The sequence below is a fragment of the Microcaecilia unicolor genome, chromosome 1 (genome assembly GCF_901765095.1).
Source record: "Microcaecilia unicolor chromosome 1, aMicUni1.1, whole genome shotgun sequence".
Lineage (NCBI taxonomy): Eukaryota > Metazoa > Chordata > Amphibia > Gymnophiona > Siphonopidae > Microcaecilia > Microcaecilia unicolor.
This window is the reverse complement of record NC_044031.1, coordinates 22,994,880-23,022,370: the sequence shown is the minus strand read 5'-3', so window position 1 is coordinate 23,022,370 and position 27,491 is coordinate 22,994,880. Positions and strand designations below refer to the sequence as shown.

The 27,491-nt window shown below is 47.5% G+C and overlaps 1 protein-coding gene across 1 annotated transcript in view; it reads right to left on the bottom strand.

The window, feature by feature from the left end:
- Positions 1-1,490: 1,490 nt before the first annotated feature.
- The window catches only part of LOC115463439 (oocyte zinc finger protein XlCOF6-like), an 87,135-nt gene continuing 61,134 nt past the window's right edge, over positions 1,491-27,491 (bottom strand). Inside the window, exon 3 of the mRNA XM_030193937.1 lies at positions 1,491-3,277. Coding sequence (XP_030049797.1) covers positions 1,491-3,277 — 1,787 coding nt within the window. The remainder of the gene's footprint in view (positions 3,278-27,491) is intronic.

The following is a 27,491-nucleotide window of genomic DNA, read 5'->3' as shown; positions in this document are numbered from 1 at the left end:
CCAGCCAACTGGGTATTCAGCAGAGCTCCTATGAATTCCAGAGACTGTGTTGGCTGGAGATGGGACTTTGGGTAATTTATCACAAACCCCAGCAGCTCCAGAAGTTGAATAGTGCACTGCATAGACCGGAGGGCTCCCGCCTCCGAGGTGTTCTTGACCAGCCAATCGTCGAGATATGGGAACACGTGCACTCCCAGCTAGAGCTCGCCGGCGCCACAGTCAACGGCACCGAGGGCACAAGCACCCCCAGCGCCGGCACAGCCTGGCGCATCAGCCCTTCCAGGATCCCCGGAAGGATGGCTCGGAGGCACTCGTCCAGGCCCGCTGTCGGGAAAGACGGGGGGGCCGGTAGAGGCGTCGGTGCCGGAAGCTGCTCGGGTCCAGGAGACTGCACCAAAGTGCTGGGGCCCTGACGCGTCGGTACCTCCACTACCGAGGGGGACCTTTCCTCTCGATGTGGACGTTTCGGCGTCGATTCCTCTCCGGCACCGAGGGCCGGGCGCACCGATGGGGACCGATGACGGTGCTTCTTTTGTTTCTTGCGGTGCCCGTCATCGGCGCCAGGTGGAACGGAGGAGGAGGAGGTCGATCCCCCTCGGTCTCGAGGGGCCGGGTCGGACAGGGTTTGGTCCCGAGGGCCATGAGCAGAGGGAGTGACCGGGGCCGATTGCCCACGCGGCCTCTCACCCCTACCGTCACCGGAGGACCGGCGGGCCGACGGGACCTGTACTCCTGGGGTCGATGCCATCGGTGCCGATTTCGCGGACACCGGTACCGAAGAACCGGCCGTCGATACCGATGCCGTCGAGGGGCCGGCGCAAGTTCCAAAAAGACGGTCCCGAAGAACTTGCCTCGCAACCTGAGTCCGTTTCCGGAGACCAAGACACAAAGAACACGACTTGATATTGTGCTCCGGCCCGAGGCACTGGAGGCACCAAGCGTGGGTGTCGGTCTGCGAGATAGGCTGGCCGCACCGACCACACTTCTTAAATCCACTCGGGACCTTCGAGGACATCGACGGAAAAATCGCGTCGGCGAAGTTAAAGTCGTCGATGGTGGCGGTAAATCACACCTCGAAAAATAAAGCGACCGCGCGGCCACAAGGCCGCAACGCGACGCCCCCGCTAGAAAACGGGGGAAAAATTCAGCGCGTTCTCTTCCTTTTTTTTTTTTTTTTTAAGAAAGGGAAAAAGGTTTGAAGCGCGCGGCAACAAAAAACAAAAAATTAGCGAATTCGCGGACAACGCGACGGTTTTCCGGGGCTGACTAAGAGAGAGCGGCGACGCACGACTCTCTCCAGCGCGGAAAAGAAAAGACTGGCGGGAACGGTCGCGCACGGGCGGGAAGATGGCCGCGCATGCGCGGTGGGCGTGCCCTGCGTGCGGACCGCCCGCGAAGCTTCTTCCGGTTGGTGGGGGCTGCTGCGGACGTCACCCAGTCGTGAGAACAAGCAGCCTGCTTGTCCTCGGAGAAGATTAATAACCAACATCTTATTCTTTGATGTGAATCTTTTGGTGAGATTTTAGACCTGAAACTTTAGTGAAGCTTTTGTTACACTCAATACATATAAATGGTTTGTCTCCTCTGTGAATCTTTTGGTGCCTTTTTAGATTTGAAAGCTGAGTGAAACCTTTATTACACTCAGTACATATATATGGTTTTTCTCCTGTGTGGCTCCTCCGGTGAATTTTTAGACTTGAAAGTTCAGCGAAGCTTTTATTACACTCAGTACATATATATGGTTTTTCTCCTGTGTGGCTCCTCTGGTGAATTTTTAGACGTGAAAGTTCAGCGAAACTTTTATTACACTCAGTACATTTAATTGGTTTTTCTCCCATGTGGAGTCTCTGGTGAAGTTTTAGACTTGAAAGATGAGTGAAACTTTTATTACACTCAGTACATATATATGGTTTTTCTCCTGTGTGGCTCCTCTGGTGAACTTTTAGATTTGAAAGGCAAGTGAAGCTTTTATTACACTCAGTACATTTAATTGGTTTTTCTCCCGTGTGGCTCCTCTGGTGAACTTTTAGATTTGAAAGGCAAGTGAAGCTTTTATTACACTCAGTACATTTAATTGGTTTTTCTCCCGTGTGGAGTCTCTGGTGAAGTTTTAGACTTGAAAGATGAGTGAAACTTTTATTACACTCAGTACATATATATGGTTTTTCTCCTGTGTGGCTCCTCTGGTGAATTTTTAGACGTGAAAGATGAGTGAAACTTTTATTACACTCAGTACATTTAATTGGTTTTTCTCCCGTGTGGAGTCTCTGGTGAAGTTTTAGACTTGAAAGATGAGTGAAACTTTTATTACACTCAGTACATATATATGGTTTTTCTCCTGTGTGGCTCCTCTGGTGAATTTTTAGACGTGAAAGAAGAGTGAAACTTTTATTACACTCAGTACATATATATGGTTTTTCTCCTGTGTGGCTCCTCTGGTGAATTTTTAGTCGTGAAAGATGAGTGAAACTTTTATTACACTCAGTACATGTAAATGGTTTTTCTCCTGTGTGGCTCCTCTGATGGATTTTTAGATGTGAGAATTGAATGAAACTTTTATTACACTCAGTACATGTAAATGGGTTTTCTCCTGTGTGGCTCCTCTGGTGAATTTTTAGACTTGAAAGTTGAGTGAAACTTTTATTACACTCTGTACATATATATGGTTTTTCTCCTGTGTGGCTCCTCTGGTGAATTTTTAGATGTGAGAGGTGAGTGAAGCTTTTATTACACTCACTGCATGTAAATGGTTTGACTGCTGTGTGAGTCTGTTGATGATTTTTTAGAGCTGAAGGCTGAGTGATGCTTCTATTACACTCAGTAGATGTAAATGATTTCTCATTTTTCTGATTCCTTTTGTGCATTTGGAGTTCTGAAAACGGGGAACTTTTACTACTCTTAGAATAAATAAAGTTGATGCTCCTATTATATGTAATAGATGTGAATTCTTTCTGGTGTTTTTTTCCTTTCCTCTTGCCATGGTGGAATTTAGAAGTCACCTTATCACTATTATCAATTTGGAAGGGTCTCTCTGATACGTGGCTCTGGTCCTCAGGGATGTTACTGAGCTCCCTGTCATTTCTCTCACACTCACTGACTCCATCCGTTGAGTCTACAGCAGGGTGTCTCCGTTCCTTTGCTTTCTGCTTACAATTCTTTGTGTTAATCCTCTCAGTTTTTTGGGAAATATTCTCTGTTTTTCTTTGGATCTCTTCTATTTCTACAAGGGGTTCTTCTGGCTTCTTTTGTCGCTTCCCTCCTTGTGTGATCCGAGGATCTGTTGGATATAAACAGAAGGTATTAATCATGAGTTAGAAGAGAGTGGAGGTTTTAAAGATATTACCTACCTATAATAAGAAAGATTGGTTATTTTACATTGGGATTTTCTGTGTGTGACTTCAGGGCCAGCCTGCAGTGTAATGGTATTTTTGAAATGTGGAGTCAGGAAAGATACAAAGCACATCTCCTGACTATGCAAATCTGAGTTCTAAGCGCCTGAACAATACTGACATGCAATGAAACAGGGCAGTAATTATAAAAATAGAAATAGGTTTATTTTAGCAGCTCATTAATTGTTAGAATAAAGGAAGCAACAACAATAGGAGAATTATGCACAAAGGCTAGGCCCTTCATGGAAAAAGTGACCTGCCCTTATTAAGAAGGGTTGCAAGGAAACACAAGCACAGACCCCAGGCCCAGAATCTAGGGCCACCTGCTTCTTACCCAAAAGCAGGACAGAACTGCTTTATACAACCTGATGATGATGATGAAGTCTTGTCCTTGAACAGATGCAGCACGATGCAGGCAGGAGCACTGAAGGGTTCAGAAAAGTCCCAGCAGTGGGTCTTAAGAGCTAGATAACATGAGAGAACACTAGCTCGGAGCTGGTGAGGTCACTGGACTTTTCAGGACTGCAGAGGTGCTTCTTATACACAATTTCTGGCTGTAGGACATGGTCCTGGGGTTAACAAACATCACCCCTTCTTCCAGACTCTCTGACCTGGGAAAGTACTGGAGTGTTGGGTGTTGTTGGGAATGACTACATTTTAATGCCTTTGTGTTGCTCCGTGGTGCAGCCGTACCTTGAGTGTTGTGTTCAATTCTGGTCGCTGCATCTCAGGGAAGGTGTAGTGGAATTGGTGAAGGTGTAGAGAGGGGCTACAGAAATGATAAAAGGGATGGATGACTTCCCTAGGGCTCCTCAGCTTGGAGAAAAGACCACTGAAGGGAGATATGATAGAGGTCTATATAAAAAATGAGTGGAGTGGACCGGGTGGACGTGAGTTGCTCTATTACTCTTTCCAAGAATGCTGGGACTAGGGGGCAAGCAATGAGGCTGTAGAGTAGTAAATTTAAAATGAATCAGAGAAAATATGTCTTCACTCAATGTGTAATTAAAGTGTGGAATTCATTTCCAGAGAATATAGTAAAAGCAGTTAGCTTAGCAGGTTTTAAAAAGGTTTGGATGGCTTCCTAAAGGAAAAGTCCATAGATCATTATTAAACTGACTTGGGGAATATCCACTGGTTATTTCTGGGATAAGCAGCATAAAATGTTTTGTACTGTTTTGGGATCTTGCCTGGTACTTGTGACCTGGATTGGCCACTGTTGGAAACAGGATACTGGGCTTGATGGACCTTCAGTCTGTCCCAGTGTGGCAATACTTGCATACTTATGTGTCAGCAAAAGGTGTAGATACATACCTGTAGCAGGTATTCTCAGAGGACAGCAGGCTGATTGTTCTCACGATTGTGTCGTTGTCTGCGATGGCCCAGGAAACCAGCAAATCCATAAGAAAACAAAAAAACTTCTAGAGTGCACCGGCGCGTGGGCAGAACGAACTGCGCATGCACGAATGGCTTCCTGCCCGCGGCGCGAGCGTGCCCTCCTCAGTTTAATAAAAAGCAAAACAAAGAAATAGAACAACTCCAAAGGGGAGGAGGGTGGGTTTGTGAGAACAATCAGCCTGCTGTCCTCGAAGAATACCTGCTACAGGTATGTACCTACACTTTCTCCGAGGACAAGCAGACTGCTTGTTCTCACGATTGGAGCATCCCTAGTCCCCAGTCTCACTCAAAACAAGAAACGTTGGTCAATTGGGCCTCGCAACGGCAAGGACATAATAAAGATTGACCTGAAAGAAACACAACAAATGGGCTTACTTCCTACCTGCTGGGAGACTGAGAAAATACTGGGGCTAGGGTCACGTGACCAGGGCTCTTATTGGCTCTCTAGAGTCAGAGTTTTTTCTCAGTCTCCACCTGCTGGAAGGCATGCACAACCCATCAGTCCAATCCTGGGCCGGTCCGGAGGGATGCTAAGGAATTAGAGATTGTGCGTTTTCCGATTGCGACTCCCCTCCTGTTGGGATCAAAAGAAACAAACAACTGGGCGGACTGTCTATAGGGCTTTGTCCGCTCCACCTAAAAGGCCAATGCTCTCTTACAGTCCAAGGTGTGCAACTTATCCTCACTAGGGCAGGTATGTGGACGGGGAAAAAATGCTGAAAAGACAACTGACTGGTTCAGATGGAACTCCGACACCACCATCGGCAAGAACTTAGGCTGAGTGCGGAGGACTACTCTGTTATGATGAAACTTGATATAAGGTGCATGCACTACCAGGCCTTGGAGCTCACTGACTCTACGAGCTCAAGTAACAGCCACCAAGAAAATGACCTTCCAGGTCAAGTACTTCAGATGGCAGGAATTCAGTGGCTCAAAAGGAGCTTTCATCAGCTGGGTGAGAACGACGTTGAGATCCCATGACACTGGTGGAGGTTTCACAGGGGGCTTTGACAAAAGCAAACCTCTCATAAAGCGAACTACTAAAGGCTGTCCAGAGATAGGCTTACCGTCTACACGTTGATGATAAGCACTAATCGCACTAAGGTGAACTCTTACGGAGTTGGTCTTGAGACCAGACTCTGATAAGTGTAGAAGGTATTCAAGTCCATGTAGGACAAGAAAAAGGATCTAGGGCCTTGCTGTCACACCAGACGGCAAACCTCCTCCATTTGAAAGAATAACACTTTTTCGTGGAATCTTTCCTGGAAGTAAGCAAGACTCGGGAGACACCTTCTGAAAGACCCAAGGAGGCAATTTCTAAGCTCTCAACATCCAGGCCATGAGAGCCAGAGACTGGAGGTTGGGATGTAGAAGCAACTCCTTGTTCTGGGTGATGAGGGTCGGAAAACACTCCAATCTCTACGGTTCATCGGAGGACAACTCCAGAAGAAGAGGGAACCAGATCTGATGGGGTCAAAAGGGCGCAATCAGAATCCTGGTTCCACGGTCTTGCTTGAGTTTCAGCAAAGTCTTCCCTACTAGAGGTATGGGAGGATACGCATACAGAAGGCCTGTCCCCCAATGTAGGAGAAAGGCATCTGACGCTAGTCTGTCGTGGGCCTGAAGGCTGGAAAAGAATTGAGGGACTTTGTGATTGATCTGAGTGGCAAAAAGATCCACCGAGGGGTGTCCAACTCTCGGAAGATCTTGTGGACAACTGCCATGTTTAGCGACCACTCGTGAGGTTGCATGATCCTGCTCAACCTGTCAGCCAGACTGTTGTTTACGCCTGCCAGATACGTGGCCTGGAGAAACATGCAATGATGGTGCGCCCAAAGCCACACCCGGACGGCTTCCTGACACAGACAGCGAGATCTGGTGCCCCCCTGCTTGTTGGTGTAATACACAGCAATCTGATTGTCTGTCTGAATTAGGATGATTTGGTTGGACAGCCGATCTCTGAAAGCCTTGAGAGCGTTCCAGATCGCTCGTAATTCCAGGAGGTTAATCTGAAGACCCTTTTCCTAAAAGGACCAAGCTCTTTCAGTGTGGTCCGTCTACATGAGCTCCCCACCCCAGGAAGGATGCATCCATCGTCAGCACTTTTTGTGGCTGAGGAATTTGGACGTCCCAAGGTCAAATTAGATCGAATGGCCAACCACTGAAGGGAACTGCAAAAGTCGGTGGTGAGATGGCAGTTAATAAAACCACAATCATAACCGACTGGATTACTGATGAACATCTCGATTTTCTACTTATTAGCGAAACTTGGATCCATGACTCCAAAGATCCAATAATTCTAGAGCTCTGTCCCCCAGGATACAAAATTACCCACTGGACAAGAGAAGGAAAAAGAGGAGGAGGCATAGCAATAATTAATAAATCTCAATTCACAGTCACAACAACAGCAGAATCTATGCTACCCCAACTTGAAATAGCCTCAGTCAGAATTAACCACCCCAAACTATGTAATCACCTAAACCTAATCTTATTTTATAGACCCTCGGGCAATTGGCAAGACTCACAAACGCAATTTATGGATTTCATATCGAATTTTTGCGTTTTCACCCAGGACCTTCTCATAGCAGGAGACATCAATCTCCATCTTGAAGATACTAATTCAAGCAATGTACTCGAATGCAAGGAATTCCTCCAACTATGGGAGCTCCACTGGCCAAACATGCAACCCACCCACAATAAAGGACACACATTAGATATTATCACCCACAAATTCCCATCAGAACCTAATCTCACACATATAGACCCAAAATGGACAGCCACGCCATGGTCCGATCACTACAAAGCAAACCTCTCCCTCCGCTGGAGAACAAAAAAGACAACAAAAACAAGAGCAGAAAACCTATACTACGAGAGGCAAAATAGACCCACCAACATTCTGGCAACAATTCTATACAGACGAATGGACAGCACCCACAGACTCACCCCAATTTCTCTAAGAATGGGACAACAGATGCAGAACAGTACTAGACAACATAGCACCACTTCAAACCAGAACCTCACATAGAAAAAACTCAATACCATGGTTTAATGAAGAATTGAAAGAACTAAAAACACAGGTCAGAAGACTAGAACGAGCATGGACCAAGAAAAAGGACGAACAAAGACTGGAAAAAGTTACAAAGAAAATACAAATACACTATCAGACACACTAAAAGAATGTACTACAAAACCAAAATAGGACTAAACTACAAGGACACACACAAACTCTTCTCACTCGTAAAACTCCTAAATACCACACCGGTTACCTCTAACAATATAGAAACCCCATCCGCAACCAATCTTGCGAATTACTTCAATGAAAAAATTATAAAGCTCCGACTCATGATACCTACCAACACTACTGAGTACACAAGCATCCTTGAATGTCTTGACCCAAAACCAGGGGAAAGCCCAGCAGATTGATCATGGACCAACTTTGACATGATATCGTCAAATGAATTCTCACAATGGCTCGGAAAATATGCCAAGTCACAATGCAAATTAGACATCTGCCCCAACAGCCTAATAAGATCCACTCCCAAACAATTAAAAAAAGACCTCACGGATCATATAAACCACAGGCCTCAAAATGGTCTCTTCCCCATGGAGAAAGGAAACACCTTACTTACCCCGCTACCAAAAGGATGCTAAGAAAAACACAATGGACCTAAACAATTATCGCCCAGTAGCATCAATTCCGCTCATAACCAAACTCATGGAGGGCATAGTGACAAAGCAACTCTCTGACTACATAAACAAACACTTAATCCTACGCGAGTCTCAATCAGGATTTCGGTCAAATCACAGCACCGAAATGGTACTAATATCTCCAATGAACTCATTCAATCAAGCAATTGCAACTGGTAACAACATACTCCTCCTACAATTCGACATGTCCAGCGCCTTTGACATGGTTAATCATGGAATACTATTACATATACTAGAATACTTTGGAGTAGGAGGTACAGTTCTCAAATGGTTCAAAGGATTCCTGACCACAAGATCTTACCAAGTAACAACAAATACGGACAGATCACCCCCATGGACACCTGAGTGTGGAGTTCCCCAGGGATCCCCCTTGTCGCCGACTCTCTTCAACCTAATGATGATACCTTTAGCCAAACTTCTAGCCAATCAAAACCTTAATCCCTACATATATGCCGACGACGTCACGATCTACATCCCATTCAAACATGATGTAAACGAAATCACCGACGAGATCTACCAAAGCCTCCAAATCATGCACTCCTGGGCGGATGCATTCCAGCTGAAACTCAACGCAGAAAAAACTCAATGTCTTTCACACACAACAAAAACAACTATTCCACAATAACCACACCATACTGTTCTCTCCCTGTCACACAAAATCTAAAAATTCTCGGAGTTACCATCGACCGAAACCTCACACTCGATACTCACGTGAAGAACACAACGAAAAAGATGTTCCACTCCACGTGGAAACTCAAAAGAGTAAGACCTTTCTTCCCGAGATATATCTTCCGTACCCTGGTACAGTCACTGGTAATAAGCCATCTAGACTACTGTAACGCACTGTACGCTGGCTGCAAAGAACAGACTATCAGAAGACTCCAGACAGCCCAAAATACCGCCGCCAGACTCATATTCGGAAAAACTAAATATGAAAGTGCAAGACCCCTAAGAGAGAAACTCCACTGGCTCCCTCTCAAGGAACGCATCGCATTCAAGATCGGCACGATAGTACACAAAATCATCCACGCAGATGCCCCAATCTACATGCTAAACCTTGTAGATTTGCCTTCCAGAAATGCCATAAGATCATCCCGCCAATTCCTCAATCTGCACTTCCCCAGCTGCAAAGGATTAAAATACAAGCTGATACACGCCACCACCTTCTCTTACATGAGTACGCAGCTGTGGAATGCATTACCTACAACACTGAAAGCTATTGACGAAATAACTAACTTCCGCAAATCCCTGAAGACACATCTCTTCCAGAAGGCCTACAAAAAGAAGCCACAGCCTTACAAAAATTACCTCACCAATCCACAGTTATCACAGTCCACCTTCAACCTTGTCTAACAACTTCCTTCTCTCTTCCATTACCTAATCTTTGAACACTACTAATTGTAACTGACATCACAGAATGATTATGTCATAACCAAACTCTGTAAGCCACATTGAGCCTGCAAATAGGTGGGAAAATGTGGGATACAAGTGCAATAAATAAATAAAATCCTCTAGATCCCCTGTGGCCTGGCACCACTGGGAAGCTAGGGTCCATTGAGCTGATCTCATATGTAGGCATGCCATGGGAGTTACATGACCTGTGGAAGCCATGTGCCCTAAGAGTCTCAACATCTACCGAACTGTGATCTGTTCAGACACTTGAACGGACTCTAGGGACAGCTCTCGAAGTCGATGCTTCCGTCGACGTAGACATCGAAGCCGTCGACCTCGGTACCGATGTCGATGCCAATGTCGAAGGACCGGACCAATCAGCAAAAAATTTTTCACGTTGGGTCCACTTTTCATTAAAGAGCACAGCTTACAAGCAGCTGGCAAATGATCGGGCCAAGGCACTGGAGACACCACGCGTGGGGGTCGGTACCCGAGATGGTCCGGTTGCAGCAAGTACAATGCTTGAAGCCGCTGGGAGTCCTCAATGACATGGACGGAAAAACGGCAGCTGCGAAATTAAAGGAGTTGATCGTGCCAATTAAAAAGGCACAAAAAAGGAAAAGAAAACCCGGCCGAGCAGCCTAAAAGCCGGCTGCGACGAAAAAAGAAGGAAACAAACAAGTGTAAAAAAAAAAAAAAAAATAAGGGGAAAAACTAACTTTTAAAAAAATATATTTGTAATAAAATACAAAAACAAAGAATAAGAAAGGGGAGCGGTAAACGCTAGACAAAGTCTCCTGGGCCAAAAATGAGCACAGCGAATAAACGTGTCACTCAAGCAGCGAGAACAAGCAGCCTGCTTGTCCTTGGAGAATTGCAGTTCCTGGAACTCAGGCTCCCACCAGTCCAGTGACGTAGGACTGTGGCCTTCACTTCATGTCCAGGCGTCAAAATGGCTGGTTTAGCCTGACCTGGAGTACATGATGGTGCAAGAATGTTTCTTAGGTGATTGCATTGGGCGAGCAGTTCATAAACAATCCTGTTTTTGCTGAGGCAAAACCTTGAAAAGAATCAGAGAATAGTTCATGCTATATTGCTTCTTCACTTGAAGCAACTGATGTTAAGGTTGTTCCCAGCTCTGTTAGTGTTTATTTATACAGGTGTCTTATCCCTACAGGCTTAAAAACTGTTCATTTATTATTTGCAAAAATATTTCTTGAAGTGTTTTTTTTACACACACTGCAAGCTTGTGAAATGATGAGACAACTGACAAAAATCCACATAACACCGAACACAGATGACCCTTACCAAAAAATTCAAGTGGGCTACATCAATGCCAGAACCCTAGTAAACAAAGCAGCAATAATAACAGACTGGATCACATCCAAAAACCTTGACCTGCTTTTCATCACTGAAACCTGGATCCATGACCAAAAGGACCCAATAATCCTAGACCTATGCCCTCCGGGATACAAAATCACTCACTGGACCAGAAAGGAAAAGAGAGGTGGAGGCATAGCACTAATCCATCGATCCCACTTCACCACCGTAACCAATGCCGAGTCCATAACATCCCAGCTTGAAATCGCCTCAATAAGAATCCATCACACAACCCTGCTTGGCCACCTAAACTGTGTCCTGTTTTATAGACCACCAGGCAATTGGAATGAATGCCAACCACATTTCACGGACTTCATATAAAATACCTGTGTCACCAACTCCAATATACTAGTACTGACTTCATCACATTTGAAGCGTGGGCAGGGCAGACACTTATGGAGCAAAAAGCGGTCTCAGCCACCTCACTTTAGAACGTTGGGAAAGTGAGGCTTCATTAGAATGTTGGAGGTGCATTCTATATAAAGAGATTCCATTTCAAAGACCATGCCCGCAGCTCTGTTCCTTACAGAAGCTCACCCCCTATACTGTACCGTTCCCTTTGATTCTTGCCACCCAAATGCATGACCCTGCATTACATCTCATCCTATCGGTGCATCATGTGATCTCCTCCTTGAAGAATGTGTGCCAATTATGGAAGTTTTGTATTGTAGGAGTATTTCCCTGTGTGTCTCACCTTGTGGGCCTTGGCCTGTATAATCCTATGACAGCAAAATGGAGGCTGTACACTCTGACCCACACATCTCTGTGTCAGCAAGTAACAGCTTTGCAGCTTGTGGAAAATTACAGCAGAAGCTCAACACCCAGGACATGCTGTGGGCAAAGCAGGCCCCCTTATCTCCCTGAGAGGCTGGCTCCAGCAAGGCGGGTGAGAAACAGAAAATGCATACCAAAATGTAACAACTTGAAGGTCAAGAACAATGGACTGTTCTTGCCAGGCAGTGAGCTGAGGAAGATCCAGTTTGGTTCCTGCAGCCACCGGACCAAGAGGTACGGGGAGAGCGGGAACAAAGAAAGAGTTAGTAAGAAGCCTTGGAAGAAGGTGGAGGTGAAAAGAAGACCAGTGAGACCTAATAAGGTCCACCAACTGATGAACTGTGTATCTGGAGGAAAGTATCGTGGTTCAGCTGTACCTGCCCTGCGTGACCTGTGACCTCCTTATCTGCTGCAGAGTTCCCTTCCAGCTGCGACTGAGACTCGCTGTGAATCCAGCTTGAGTCTGTGAGGTGTCCCGTGCCAGCTCCCAAGAGACACGACCCTGAGGTCTAAGCCTGGTGAGAAACACGGAGATTCATTTCCTACTAGTCGGGGGCTAGTTAGTGGTATTTACCTGAGCAGAAGGCTGGTGCTGTCGTACTTGTGATTAGGAGAAGCTGCTAATAACTGTACTACCTCGTAACATAGTGTGACTGATCAGTGGTGTAATTTTACCTGGTAACCAATAAGAATTAGTGTTTAGTAGTGTGACGTATGAGTGTAATTTTTATCAGCCAGTAATTTCGTAATCAGCCAAAGCTTGCAGAGTTCTATTTTGTATACCTTAGCTCTATTTTCTTACCTGACATACTATAATAAATCTAATATATATATCTCAGCCTACAGTCTCAGCTACAGTTCTTTCTAACGGAAGTATTTGGCTAGGTTCCAAGGTTCCCACCCCTAGACCTAATTCAGGATTATTTGCTTGCAGATAGTTCTGCTTAGGGGAACCTGGACACAGGTAATTTATTATCTGTGAATTTACCCTACAGTATATTTTTACTTGTTTCGCAGTGTATTTATTCTGTTGTCATCAATAAAAAGTACTGAAACATAATTTGCTCCCAAAAGAATTTAACTTGTGGGCATCCCCAGAAAGCATGTGCGAGAGTGTGGACAGACTGCGTACATTTAGAGCAATTACGTACTCCTCTTGTCCCCACATGTGCCAACTGAACCCCAGCCTCGATGTCATCACATTTGACGCGTGGGCGGGGCAGACACTCATGGAGCAAAAAGCGGTCTCAGCCACCTCACTTTAGAACATTGGGAAAGTGAGGCTTCATTAGAACGTTGGAGGTGCGTTTTATATAGAGAGATTCCATTTCAAAGACCATGCCGGCAACTCTGTTCCTTACAGAAGCTTAGCCGAGATTGGGAGGCGGGGCTGGTGGTTGGGAGGCGGGGATGGTGCTGGGCAGACTTATACTGTCTGTGCCAGAACCGGTGGTGGGAGGCGGGGATGGTGCTGGGCAGACTTATACAGTCTGTGCCAGAGCCGGTGCTGGGAGGCGGGGTTGGGGGGCGGGGATAGTGCTGGGCAGACTTATACAGTCTGTGCCCTGAAAAAGACAGGTACAAATCAAGGTAAGGTATACACAAAAAGTGGTACATATGAGTTTATCTTGTTGGGCAGACTGGATGGACCGTGCGGGTCTTTTTCTGCCGTCATCTACTATGTTACTGGGAGACATCAACCTTCACCTCGAAGACCCAAATTCATCAAACACATGAGATATGCAAAGAATTCCTCCAACTATGAGATCTTAAATGGCCACACAACCAAGCAACCTACTACTACTACTTAACATTTCTAAAGCGCTACTAGGGTTACGTAACAAAGAAGGACAGTCCCTGCTCAAAGGAGCTTACAATCTAAAGGACAAAATGTCAAGTAGGGGCAGTCTAGATATCCTGAATGGAGGTATAATGGTTATGTGCCGAAGGCGACATTGAAGAGGTGAGCTTTGAGTAATGATTTGAAGATGGGCAGGGAGGGGGCTTGGCGTATGGGCTCAGGGAGTTTATTTCAGGCTTAGGGTGAGGCGAGGCAGAAAGGGCAGAGCCTGGAGTTGGCAGTGGTGGAGAAGAGTACTGAGAGGAGGGATTTGACCTGTGAGCGGCGGTTTCGGGTAGGAACGTAGGGGGAGATGAGAGTTGAGAGGTAATGAGGGGCTGCAGATCGAGTGCATTTGTAGGTAAGTAGGAGAAGCTTGAACTGTATGCGATACCTGATCGGAAGCCAGTGAAGTGACTTGAGGAGAGGAGTGATATGGGCAGATCGGTCCTGGCAGAAGATAAGACGTGCAGCGGAGTTCTGAACGGATTGTAGGGGGGATAGATGGCTAAGTGGGAGGCCAGTGAGGAGTAGGTTGCAGTAGTCAAGGCGAGAGGTAATGAGAGAGTGGACGAGTGTTCGGGTGGTGCGCTCAGAGAGGAACGGGCGAATTTTGCTGATGTTATTGAGAAAGAAGCGACAGGTCTTGGCTATCTGCTGGACACCAAGGAGGTGTCTAGTAGTTTGTTCACGAGGTAGTATAATTTATTTGTGTCTTTGTAGTCTGGCCCTATTTTGGTTTTGTAGTATAGCCTTTTGGCTTGTCTTGTAGCGTATTTGTAGCTTCTTTGAGTTTGTTTCCATGCGTTGAGTGTTTGTGCGTCTTTTAGTTTTTTCCATGCTCGTTCGAGTTTCCTGGATTGTGTTTTTAGTTTTTTCAGTTCTTTGTTGTACCATGGTATCGAGTTATGTCTGCGTGAGGTTCTTGTTTGTAAGGGTGCTATTTCGTCTAATATGCTTTTGCATCTTTTGTCCCAATTTGAGAGAGGAGAGAAGGAGAGGGAGTCGACGAAGATGACTCCGAGGTTGCGGGCAGATGAGACGGGGAGGATGAGGGTGTTGTCAACTGAGATAGAGAGTGGAGGGAGAGGAGAAGTGGGTTTGGGTGGAAAGACAATGAGCTCGGTCTTGGCCATGTTCAGTTTCAGGTGGCGGTTGGACATCCAGGCAGCAATGTCGGATAAGCAGGCTGATACTTTGGCCTGGGTTTCCGCAGTGATGTCTGGTGTGGAGAGATAAAGCTGGGTGTCGTCAGCATAAAGATGATATTGGAAACCATGAGATGCGATCAGCGAGCCCAGGGAAGAGGTGTAGATTGAAAAAAGAAGGGGTCCAAGGACAGATCCCTGAGGAACTCCAACAGAGAGCGGGATGGGGGTGGAGGAAGATCCATGAGAATGTACTCTGAAGGTACGGTGGGAGGGATAAGAGGAGAACCAGGAGAGGACAGAGCCCTGGAATCCAAATGAGGACAATGTGGCAAGAAGTAAGTTGTGATTGACAGTGTCAAAAGCGGCGGATAGGTCAAGGAGGATGAGGATGGAGTAGTGACCTTTGGATTTGGCAAGGAACAGGTCATTACAGACTTTAGCTAGTGCCGTTTCTGTCGAGCGTAGGGGGCGAAAGCCGGATTGAAGCGGATCGAGGATGGCATGAAAGGAGAGAAAATCAAGGCAACGGCTGTGAACAGCGCGTTCAAGTATCTTGGAGAGGAAGGGCAGGAGGGAAATGGGGCAATAGTTGGAGGGACAGGTAGGGTCTAGTAAAGGTTTTTTGAGGAGTGGTGTGACCACAGCATGCTTGAAGGTGTCAGGGACAGTTGCAGTGGAGAGAGGTTGAGGATATGACAGATGGGGGGGGGGTGACATGAGAGATGGTGTTAAGTAAGTTGGTGGGGATGGGATCAGAAGAACAGGTGGTGCATTTCGAGGAGGAAAGAAGGTGGGCGGTTTCCTCCTCGGTGATATCAGGAAAAGAGGAGAAGGAGGTCTGGGTTGGTTGGTTGAGGGAGTGGGTTAAAGGGTGAAGAGGAGGAGGAGGCTTCGTGGTGAATTTGAGGTTGATCTTCTGCACCTTGTCACGGAAGTAGTCAGCCAGTGATTGAGGAAAGAGTGAGGGGGGGAGCGGAGGGGACTTTGAGGAGGGAGTTAAGGGTGGCGAAGAGGCGACGAGGGTTGGAGCTGAGGGAATTAGTCAATTGGGTATAATAGTCCTGTTTGGCAAGGAATAGGGAGGCCTGGAAAGAGGATAGCAAGATTAAAATGAATGAAACCGGCATGGGTGCGAGATTTCCTCCACAGGCGTTCAGCCGATCGGGCACAGGAGCGAAGGTAACGGATGCAAGGGGTCAGCCAGGGCTGGGGATTAGTGTGCCTTGTGGGACGGGAGATGGATGGTGTAAGGGTGTCCAGGGCAGATGAGAGAGTGGTGGTGTAAGCGGAGAAAGCCTTGTCGACAGACAAGCAACCAATGTCAAAGGGCACACACTCGACCTTATCTCGCACAAACTGTCCACAGACCAGAACCTAATAACAAATACTCAATGGTCAAACACACCATGGTCAGACCACTACAAACTAAACCTATCCCTATAATGGCGGAAAAAGGGTTCACACCGCAAACAAGAACAGACAACATACAGTAAAAGAGGCCAAATAGACCCAGAAACATTCTGGCAACAGATATACAATAATGAATGTTCTGCGCAAACAGACACAACAAATTATCTCTCAGATTGGGACAAAAGATGCAAAAGCATATTAGACGAAATAGCACCCTTACAAACAAGAACCTCACGCAGACATAACTCGATACCATGGTACAACGAAGAACTGAAAAAACTAAAAACACAATTCAGGAAACTCGAACGAGCATGGAAAACACTAAAAGACACACAAACACTCAACGCATGGAAACAAACTCAAAGAAGCATGTGAACGATTACAGGAGGACCTTGCGAGACTGGGAGAATGGGCGTGCAAGTGGCAGATGAAGTTCAATGTTGACAAGTGCAAAGTGATGCATGTGGGTAAGAGGAACCCGAATTATAGCTACGTCTTGCAAGGTTCCACGTTAGGAGTTACGGATCAAGAAAGGGATCTGGGTGTCGTCGTCGATGATACGCTGAAACCTTCTGCTCAGTGTGCTGCTGCGGCTAGGAAAGCGAATAGAATGTTGGGTGTTATTAGGAAGGGTATGGAGTCCAGGTGTGCGGATGTTATAATGCCGTTGTATCGCTCCATGGTGCGACCGCACCTGGAGTATTGTGTTCAATACTGGTCTCCGTATCTCAAAAAAGATATAGTAGAATTGGAAAAGGTACAGCGAAGGGCGACGAAAATGATAGTGGGGATGGGACGACTTTCCTATGAAGAGAGGCTGAGAAGGCTAGGGCTTTTCAGCTTGGAGAAGAGACGGCTGAGGGGAGATATGATAGAAGTGTATAAAATAATGAGTGGAATGGATCGGGTGGATGTGAAGCGACTGTTCACGCTATCCAAAAATACTAGGACTAGAGGGCATGAGTTGAAGCTACAGTGTGGTAAATTTAAAACGAATCGGAGAAAATTTTTCTTCACCCAACGTGTAATTAGACTCTGGAATTCGTTGCCGGAGAACGTGGTACGGGCGGTTAGCTTGACGCAGTTTAAAAAGGGGTTAGATAGATTCCTAAAGGACAAGTCCATAGACCGCTATTAAATGGACTTAGAAAAATTCCGCATTTTTAGGTATAACTTGTCTGGAATGTTTTTACGTTTAGGGAGCGTGCCAGGTGCCCTTGACCTGGATTGGCCACTGTCGGTGACAGGATGCTGGGCTAGATGGACCTTTGGTCTTTCCCAGTATGGCACTACTTATGTACTTATGTACTTATGTAAGCTACAAATACGCTACAAGACAAGCCAAAAGGCTATACTACAAAACCAAAATAGGGCCAGACTACAAAGACACAAAGAAATTATACTACCTCGTGAACAAACTACTAGGAAAGGTATGGAAAACAGGTGTGAGGATGTTATAATGCCGTTGTATCGCTCCATGGTGCGACTGCACCTTGAGTATTGTGTTCAATTCTGGTCGCCGCATCTCAAGAAAGATATAGTAGAATTGGAAAAGGTGCAGCGAAGGGCGACTAAAATGATAGCGGGGATGGGACAACTTCCCTATGAAGAAAGACTAAGGAGGCTAGGGCTATTCAGCTTGGAGAAGAGACGGCTGAGGGAAGACATGATAGAGGTATATAAAATAATGAGTGGAGTGGAACAGGTGGATGTGAAGCGTCTGTTCACGCTTTCCAAAAATACTAGGACTAGGGGGCATGCGATTAAACTACAGTGTAGTAAATTTAAAACAAATCGGAGAAAAGTTTTCTCCACCCAACGTGTAATTAAACTCTGGAATTCATTGCCGGAAAATGTGGTGAAGGCGGTTAGCTTAGCAGAGTTTAAAAAGGGGTTGGACGGTTTCCTAAAGGACAAGTCCGTAAAACCGCTACTAAACGGACTTGGAAAAATCCAAAATTCCAGGAATAACATGTATAGAATGTTTGTACGTTTGGGAAGCTTGCCAGGTGCCCTTGGCCTGGATTGGCCGCTGTCGTGGACAAGATGCTGGGCTCGATGGACCCTTGATCTTTTCCCAGTATGGCATTACTTATGTACTTATGTACTAGACACCTCCTTGGTCACCACAACCAATACAGACATCCCATCTGCAGACACACTTGCCAAATACTTCGATGAAAAAATTGTAAACTTACGCAATACATTACCTCAGAACATCACTGACATTGAAAACTTCATCAAGTGTATGGATCCAATCTACGGCGAATACCCAGCGGACAGAACCTGGACAAGCTTCACCCCCCTCACCATTGAAATTGGCGCCCAAGCGATTAAAAGGTTCTCCAAGACTCACTGCAAATTGGATACCTGCCCCAGTTACCTACTAAAATCCACTCCCCACCGCTTCATAGCAGACCTCACATCCCTCTTAAACTACATGCTCCAACATGGTCGCTTCCCTAAGGATAACGGCAACATCCTACTCACCCCAATACCAAAAGAAACCAAGAAAAAAACAACTGGCAGTCAAACTGATGGAAAGCTTGGTAACCAAGCAAATTACCGACTACATAAACAAGTTCTCAATATTACACGAATCACAATCAGGATTTTGTTCCTCCCATAGCACAGAAACTGTACTAATCATTCTATTAGCCAAATTCAAACATGAAATTGCAACAGGCAAAAATGTACTTCTCCTACAATTCGACATGGTAAATCACAAAATACTACTAAATATGCTAGAATACTTCGGAATAGGTGGTAGTGTACTTAACTGGATCAAGGGATTCCTAAATACTAGAACATATCAAGTGAAGTCAAATTTGAATATATCTTCACCATGGAAAGCAGCCTGCGGAGTACCTCAAGGATCACCACTATCACCGATCCTTTTCAATCTAATGATGGCCCCACTAGCCAAGGCCCTATCCAACCAAGGCCTTAACCCATTCATTTACGCAGACAAAGTCACATTATACATCCCTTACAAACATGATCTAACGGAAATCACCAATGAAATCAAATTCAGCTTGAACATCATGAACTCATGGGCGAATGCATTTCAACTCAAACTTAACACAGAAAAAACACACTGTCTCCTCCTCTCATCCCAATACAACACGAACAAACCCACCAATATAAACACCCCAGACTACACCCTACCTATCTCAGACAATCTGAAAATTCTCGGAGTTACAATCAACCGAAACCTCACACTAGAGAGTCAAGCGAAATCAACAACAAAGAAAATGTTCCACTCAATGTGGAAACTCAAATGAGTGAAACCTTTTTTTCCCGAGGGAAATATTTCGCAAATTAGTACAATCTATGGTACTAAGCCATCTAGACTATTGCAACGGAATCTATGCGGGATGTAAAGAACAAATCATAAAGAAACTCCAAACTGCTCAAAATACAGCAGCCAGCCTAATATTCGGAAAAATGAGATTCGAAAGCACCAAACCCCTAGGGGAAAAACTGCACTGGCTTCCAATCAAAGAACGTATTGCGTTCAAAATCTGCACCCTAGTTCATAAAATTATACACGGTGAAGCCCCGAGTTACATGACAGACCTTATAGACCTACCAACCAGAAACACAACAAGATCAACACGAACATACCTAAATCTCCACCACCCAAGATGCAAAAGCCTCAAGTACAAATCAACCTATGCATCCAGCTTCTCCTATATAAGCACACAACTATGGAACGCATTACCGACCGCCGTGAAAACAACGTATGACCACCTAAACTTCCGGAAATTACTAAAAACTAACCTATTCAAAAAGGCATACCGATCCAACTTGATTTCTATTGATAACCTTTAAGAGTGGACTAACACGGCTACCACTTTAGATTCCTCCTAAGCCTATTCCTACTTAACTTCATCGTATGCCCCCTCGTTCCAGAGCTCTCCTTCAGTCGAAAAAGGCTCACTTCCTGTACATAAATGCCCTTGACATATTTAAATGTCTTTATCATGTCTCCACTCTCCCTCCTCTCTTCCAGCGTATAACTGTTGAGGTTCATAAGCATGTCCCTATAATTTTTGCGTTCAAGACCGCTTACTAATTTTGTTGCCACCCTCTGGACCGACTCCATCCTGTTTATATCTTTCTGTAGGTGCGGTCTCCAGAACTGCATGCAGTACTTCAAATGGGGCTTCACTAGAGACTTATACAAGGGCACTATCTCCTCCTTTTTCTTGCTGGTCATCCCTCTCTTTATGCACCCAAGCATCCTTCTGGCTTTCACTGTCACTTTTTCTACCTGTTTGGAAGCTTTAAGGTCATCAGACACAATCACCCCCAAGTCCCACTCTTCCTTCGTACACTGAAGCACTTCACCCCCTATACTGTACCGTTCCCTTTGATTCTTGCCACCCAAATGCATGACCCTGCATTACATCTCATCCTATCGGTGCATCATGTGATCTCCTCCTTGAAGAATTTTATAAGGATGGTAACCCATTGTGTTTTGTTTTACAGAGATAATAGCAATTGAGTGAAAAGGGTTCCCGTTGGGTGATCCGAAGGAAGATAAGTGTGCTGTTTATGAGATAGGGATACAGAGAAGTAAAACTAACCGATGATAGAAAGATTGTCTGTAGGGTGCTGTATGAAGTATTGCGTACGACAAATTTCTGAGACCTTTTCCTCTCTCTTTTTTTTTTAAATACCTAGTTTTTTGTTTCCTAAGGGGTAGATACACTAACAAAAACGTTAGAGTCCTTCCCTTACTGATTCTTTAGTGAATCGGTAAGAAACAGGCATGCATCAAGGAAATCGCAAGCAAATGAGCTGGTCGCTGCTAGCTCATTTGCATGCGATTTCCTTCCAAGCCAGTCGACCAGCTGTGCATGGGCAGAGCAGCCAAGCGTTATGCTGGCTGTTCTGCGCATGCCAAGGACGTCCTTTATGGACGTCCTTCACTAAAAAAACAATCAGACCCCGTGCCTCACAGCTGATCTCTCTCCTCTTTACCTGAGCCGGCAAAACAAGGAGGAGCCCTGATTCCACCCTTAATGCCTGGGGAAGAGGGACCAGCTGTGCACCAAGAGGTGAGGAAGGAGCTGCGGCTAATAAGGAGGTGAACCCGCCCCTCCCGCGAGTCGCTCACGCTGGAACTTGCACTGCAGGACCAGACACAGGCTGCCTCTGTCAAAAACCAACAACAACAAAAAAAGGATGTCACTGACGGGACATTTTTCCCCCCTGCAGATTTTTTGACAGGCGTCCTTTTTGGACTCGTTTTTCTTACGATTATGCCCCTCCTCCAGTTTTCTCTCAGCCAATCACAGCACGTTTAGCTGTCACTGGTGTCAGCTACATGCGCTGTGATTGGCTGAGAGGCTGTGGGGGGGGGGGGGGGGCACAAATCTTATATTAGCCCTCCCTCCAGGCCAGAGGAACGGGAAAGAAAGACGGCACCACCCCCACCCCAAGCACGGGAATCCCCTTAAAGGGGCCACTATCTGCCACAGACAGGCTTGGTCCCAGACGTCCAGATCGGAGCTGCTGTGTGCTGCGGTTAGACCGAGAGGCTCACAGCCTTCTTTATTAGAGGAGCAGAGCTAATTTCCACTTCAGTCACTAACCGGCTAGTTAATCTCACTATTGCTGCTGGATTTTCTTTTCTCTTTCTTCTTGTTTTTTTTTCCCCCCACTTTCCTATGTTAATGTTGCCACTGCTTAAAAAGTACAGACAAGGAAAGCCTAGGAAATTTGTTTGTCTCTTATATTTGCAAGAAATGAGAGAAAAAGAGTAGAGAGCAGTCTTTTTTTTTTCCCCGATTCCCTCACAGCAGCCCCACGGTAAGGCGATTGGAAAACGGTAGTGCATCTTATTACAATACGAATTTTACACACTATAATACTAATTTGCTCATCTGCATTCCGTTTTCGTTAGTTGCTACCGTGACAGGACAATGCCCTTTAGTGCACTGTCCTGGCTTACTACTTGCACGTTAAACTGGCTAGAACCAGTTTAAAACCCATGTTGCTGGCTCGTTAACTTTAGTGCATCTAGCCCTTAGTATCTTGGTGTCTGCCATTTTGGTTTTGGGTATAATAGTATCTGTTTTTGGTGGACTGGCTTTCATCTTGAAGCATTGTAGAAAACCTGCAATTCACGATTTGGAAATGCCTTGAGGACATGCAACTTCTTGATACCTGGAAGGGGTGACGCGTTTTCCCCAAACAAATCATCACGTTGGATATCCTGGTCGCTGATAAACATTACAGTTATGCTAGGCATGAGACAAGCAGCTGCTATGCACAAGGGATAGTCTAAGATCTTCCTGATCTGTTCACATACCAAAAACAAGGAGAAGAACACAGTTGCAGCATTTACTACTACTACTACTACTATTTAGCATTTCTATAGCGCTACAAGGCGTACGCAGCGCTGCACAAACATAGAAGAAAGACAGTCCCTACTCAAAGAGCTTACAATCTAATAGACAAAAAATATAATAAAGTAAGCAAATCAAATCAATTAATGTGAACGGGAAGGAAGAGAGGAGGGTAGGTGGAGGCGAGTGGTTACGAGTCAAAAGCAATGTTAAAGAGGTGGCCTTTCAGTCTAGATTTAAAGGTGGCCAATGATGGGGCAAGACGTAGGGGCTCAGGAAGTTTATTCCAGGCGTAGGGTGCAGCGAGACAGAAGGCGCGAAGTCTGGAGTTGGCAGTAGTGGAGAAGGGAACAGATAAGAAGGATTTATCCATGGAGCGGAGTGCACGGGAAGGGGTGTAGGGAAGGACGAGTGTGGAGAGATACTGGGGAGCAGCAGAGTGAGTACATTTATAGGTTAGTAGAAGAAGTTTGAACAGGATGCGAAAACGGATAGGGAGCCAGTGAAGGGTCTTGAGGAGAGGGGTAGTATGAGTAAAGCAACCCTGGCGGAAGACGAGACGGGCAGCAGAGTTTTGAACCGACTGGAGGGGGGAGAGGTGGCTAAGTGGGAGGCCAGCAAGAAGCAGATTGCAGTAGTCTAAACGAGAGGTGACAAGGGTGTGAATGAGGGTTTTGGTAGAGTGCTCGGAAAGAAAGGGGCGGATTTTATGGATGTTGTAAAGAAAGAAACGACAGGTCTTGGCAATCTGCTGGATATGAGCAGAGAAGGAGAGAGAAGAGTCAAAGATGACCCCCAAGGTTTCGAGCTGAGGAGACAGGGAGAATGAGAGAGTCATCAACAGAAATAGAAAACGGGGGGAGCGGGGAGATGTGCAACATCTGTGTGAAAGAAACTCAAACCAAACTCACCTGAAATGAGGAATGTGTCCGAGGTTCTGTGGACTGATGGGCCATCCTTAGAATTCAAAAATAGGTTCACGGCCCATCTCCTGATTAAACAGTACAATACAACATTTTCCTTGAAGTACAGTGCAATATCTCATGGCAAGGGTGTCGTGGATGGCTTTGTGGGCTGTGCAGAGTCATTAGTGAGGTCCGCAGTTATGAGCAGAGGTGAAACTGCTCCAAAGGTACAGAGCGTCACTCTGCCAGGGCTCCACAGCACACTTTGAACTTCGGCCTGATAGTCACAGCTATAATTCATTTGGAAGATGCGAATGTCATCATTGGCTCTATCTGATGAAAATTCCTTGCCCTGGATCGGTTTTACATTAATGTGTTTCACTGTAGCAGCAAATTCCTCCTGAAGCTTTCTAACAGGTTCACTTATACAACCCAGCTGCTCGTCTGGAACTTGTATCTTCTGACCACTGCGACAGCTTGAACACAATTCTTGCCAACATACTGAATTGTTACTGTTGTCACAAAGGTACTTGCTCCAGAGTGACACTGAATCATATGTGATCTTCAAGGCTGTCAGTTAAAAAAAAAAGTTTTCAAATGCAAAACTGGCCCTTTTAAAAGCTTTTCCAAGCGAAGTTGAAAACCTGGTGGGTGGGAGAGTGTCTGGCAGCGGCACCCCAGGAAAAAAGAGGCGGGGTGGCCATGTTATTTAAAAATGGGGTGGTGGAAACAGCTCAGATAATAGCAACAGACCCAGAGGGGCGGTATATCCTGGTTCAGGTGGTTATCAACCACTGTACAGTATATATTTGTAATTTGTATGCACCTAATCAATATAATAAAAAGTTTTACCGCACCTTGCTCCATCTGCTAGTGGCAAAAGAGTATTCCCCTCTGGTGGTGGGTGGGGACTTCAATGCGGCTTGGGATCCGGTATTAGATCAATCTGCTCCGACCCAGAAATCCACATATTATGCAAATACGAGCCTATTGCGTTTAAGTCACTTGTTGGCCTAATAGATGTTTGGCGGTAATTACACCCTTTGGATAAAGACTACACTCACTTGTCTAGGGCACATGCAACACAAGCATGCAAAGATTATCTGTTGGTATCCAAGGAGGAATTTGGCCAGGTGAGCAAATCAGAAATAGGCTCTTATGCGATATCTGATCATGCCTGGGTTTGGATGGATTGGACTATAGGACCTTCGAGCAGTGGCATAGCAAGGGCGGGGCGGTGGGGGCGGTCCACCCCGGGTGTCAACGGGTGGGGGGCTGTTCTGCTGACGAGTCCCTACCAGCTGCATCCACCCGGCAGCTGTGTGGTGCGGCACCTTGCCCTCGAGGAAACAGGACGTTACATCAGAGGGCGGGACACAGTGAGGGAAGGGCCGACGACGAGGCGATTTTCTTCTTTTACAGCAGTGCAGAGTCACGCGAGGACGGAGCTGGTAGACAGGTGGGGACTGGGTGGGTGGGTGGGGGGGGTGCTGCTGTGTTATGCCGTTGGGGGGGGGGGGTGCACGCAGCAGCGATCTGCCCCGGGTGGCAGTGAACCACAGAACGCCACTGCCTTCGAGGGAAAGTAACAACAGGTAACATCAAACATATAAATGGCAAGTGACCGACTCACCTGCAAATGCGCAGTAGAGACTTCCCTCTCTGTCCCGCCACCACGTCAAGACGTGATGACGGAACAGAGAGGGAAACTCTGCGCTGAGGAGGAGTGCAGTCACTGCCACACGGACGTCGCCGCTGCCGCTCCCCCCCCCCGGAGGTCGCCGCTGCCGCTCCCCCCCGCAGGTTGCCGCTGCCGCCCCCCCCCCCCCCCAAGGTCGCAGCCAACCCCCTCCACCAGGCCAGGCCCTCTCTTCTACATTTAACTTACAGCGCCAAAACCGCAGGCAGATCAGCTCCCGTTGGCCTTCCTTCCCAGCCTGTGTCCCCCACCCTCGCTGACGTTATGTCACACGAGGGCGGGACACAGGCAGAGAAGGAAGGCCGACGGAGCTGATCTGCCTGCGGTTTCGGTGCTGTAAGTTAAATGTAGAACAGAGGGCCCGGGTGGAGGGGGCCGGTGGCGACCTCGGGGGGGGGGGGGGGGGCGGTAGCGGTGACCTCGGGGGGGGGGGAGCGGTAGCGGCGACCTCGGGGGGAGGGGCGATAGCAGCGACCTCGGGGGGGAGGGGAAGGCAGGAGAAATGCTCAGAAGGAGGAGGGGGGCCTTGGAGCTGCGAGGGAGGGGAGGGACGGAGGGGGGCCTTGGAGCTGGGAGGGAATGGGGCCATGGAGCTGGGAGGGAATGGGGCCTTGGAGCTAGGAGGGAGGGAGAGACAGGGGGCCTTGAAGCTGGCAGGGAAGGAGGGAGGATGCTGGACATGGGAGGTCAGAAGTAGGGGGGACTTGGAGCTGGGAGGGATGTACAGAGGGGGGCCTTGCAGCTGGCTGGGAGGGACGGAGGGGGGGCCCTTGGAGCTGGGAGGGAATCGGGCCTTGGAGCTGGGAGGGAGGGCCCGGGTGGAGGGGGCCGGTGGCGACCTCGGGGGGGGGGGGGGAGCGGTAGCGGCGACAGCAGCGACCTCGGGGGGGGGGGGAAGGCAGGAGAAATGCTCAGGAGGAGGAGGGGGGCCTTGGAGCTGCGAGGGAGGGGAGGGACGGAAGGGGGCCTTGGAGCTGGCTTGGACGGGGGGCCTTGGAGCTGGGAGGGGAGGCCATGGAGCTGGGAGGGGAGGGAATGGGGCCTTGGAGCTAGGAGGGAGGGAGAGACAGGGGGCCTTGAAGCTGGCAGGGAAGGAGGGAGGATGCTGGACATGGGAGGTCAGAAGTAGGGGGGCCTTGGAGCTGGGAGGGATGTACAGAGGGGGGCCTTGCAGCTGGCTGGGAGGGACGGAGGGGGGCCTTTGGAGCTGGGAGGGAATCGGGCCTTGGAGCTGGGAGGGAGGGCCCGGGTGGAGGGGGCCGGTGGCGACCTCAGGGGAGGGGCGATAGCAGCGACCTCGGGGGGGAGGGGAAGGCAGGAGAAATGCTCAGAAGGAGGAGGGGGGGCCTTGGAGCTGCGAGGGAGGGGAAGGACGGAGGGGGGCCTTGGAGCTGGCTTGGACGGGGGGCCTTGGAGCTGGGAGGGGAGGGAATGGGGCCTTGGAGCTAGGAGGGAGGTAGAGACTGGGGGCCTTGAAGCTGGCAGGGAAGGAGGGAGGATGCTGGACATGGGAGGTCAGAAGTAGGGGGGCCTTGGAGCTGGGAGGGATGTACAGAGGGGGGCCTTGCAGCTGGCTGGGAGGGACGGAGGGGGGGCCCTTGGAGCTGGGAGGGAATCGGGCCTTGGAGCTGGGAGGGAGGGAAGGAGGAAGGGCGGGGAGCCGAGGGGAGGGAGGGAGGGAGTTATACATCAAAATAGAGCATACCAATACTTGCCCGTTTTAACGGGCTTAACTGCTAGTAGTAACATAGTAGATGACGGCATAAAAAGACCCACATGGTCCATCCAGTCTGCCCAACAAGATAAACTCATATGTGCCACTTTTTGTGTATACCTTACCTTGATTTGTACCTGTCTTTTTCAGGGCACAGACCGTATAAGTCTGCCCAGCACTATCCCCGCCCCCCAACCCCGCCTCCCAGCACCGGCTCTGGCACAGATCGTATAAGTCTACCCAGCACTATCCCCGCCTCCCACCACCGGTTCTGGCACAGACCGTATAAGTCTGCCCAGCACCATCCCCGCCTCCCAATCTCGGCTAAGCTTCTGTAAGGAAGAGTTGCCGGCATGGTCTTTGAAATGGAAT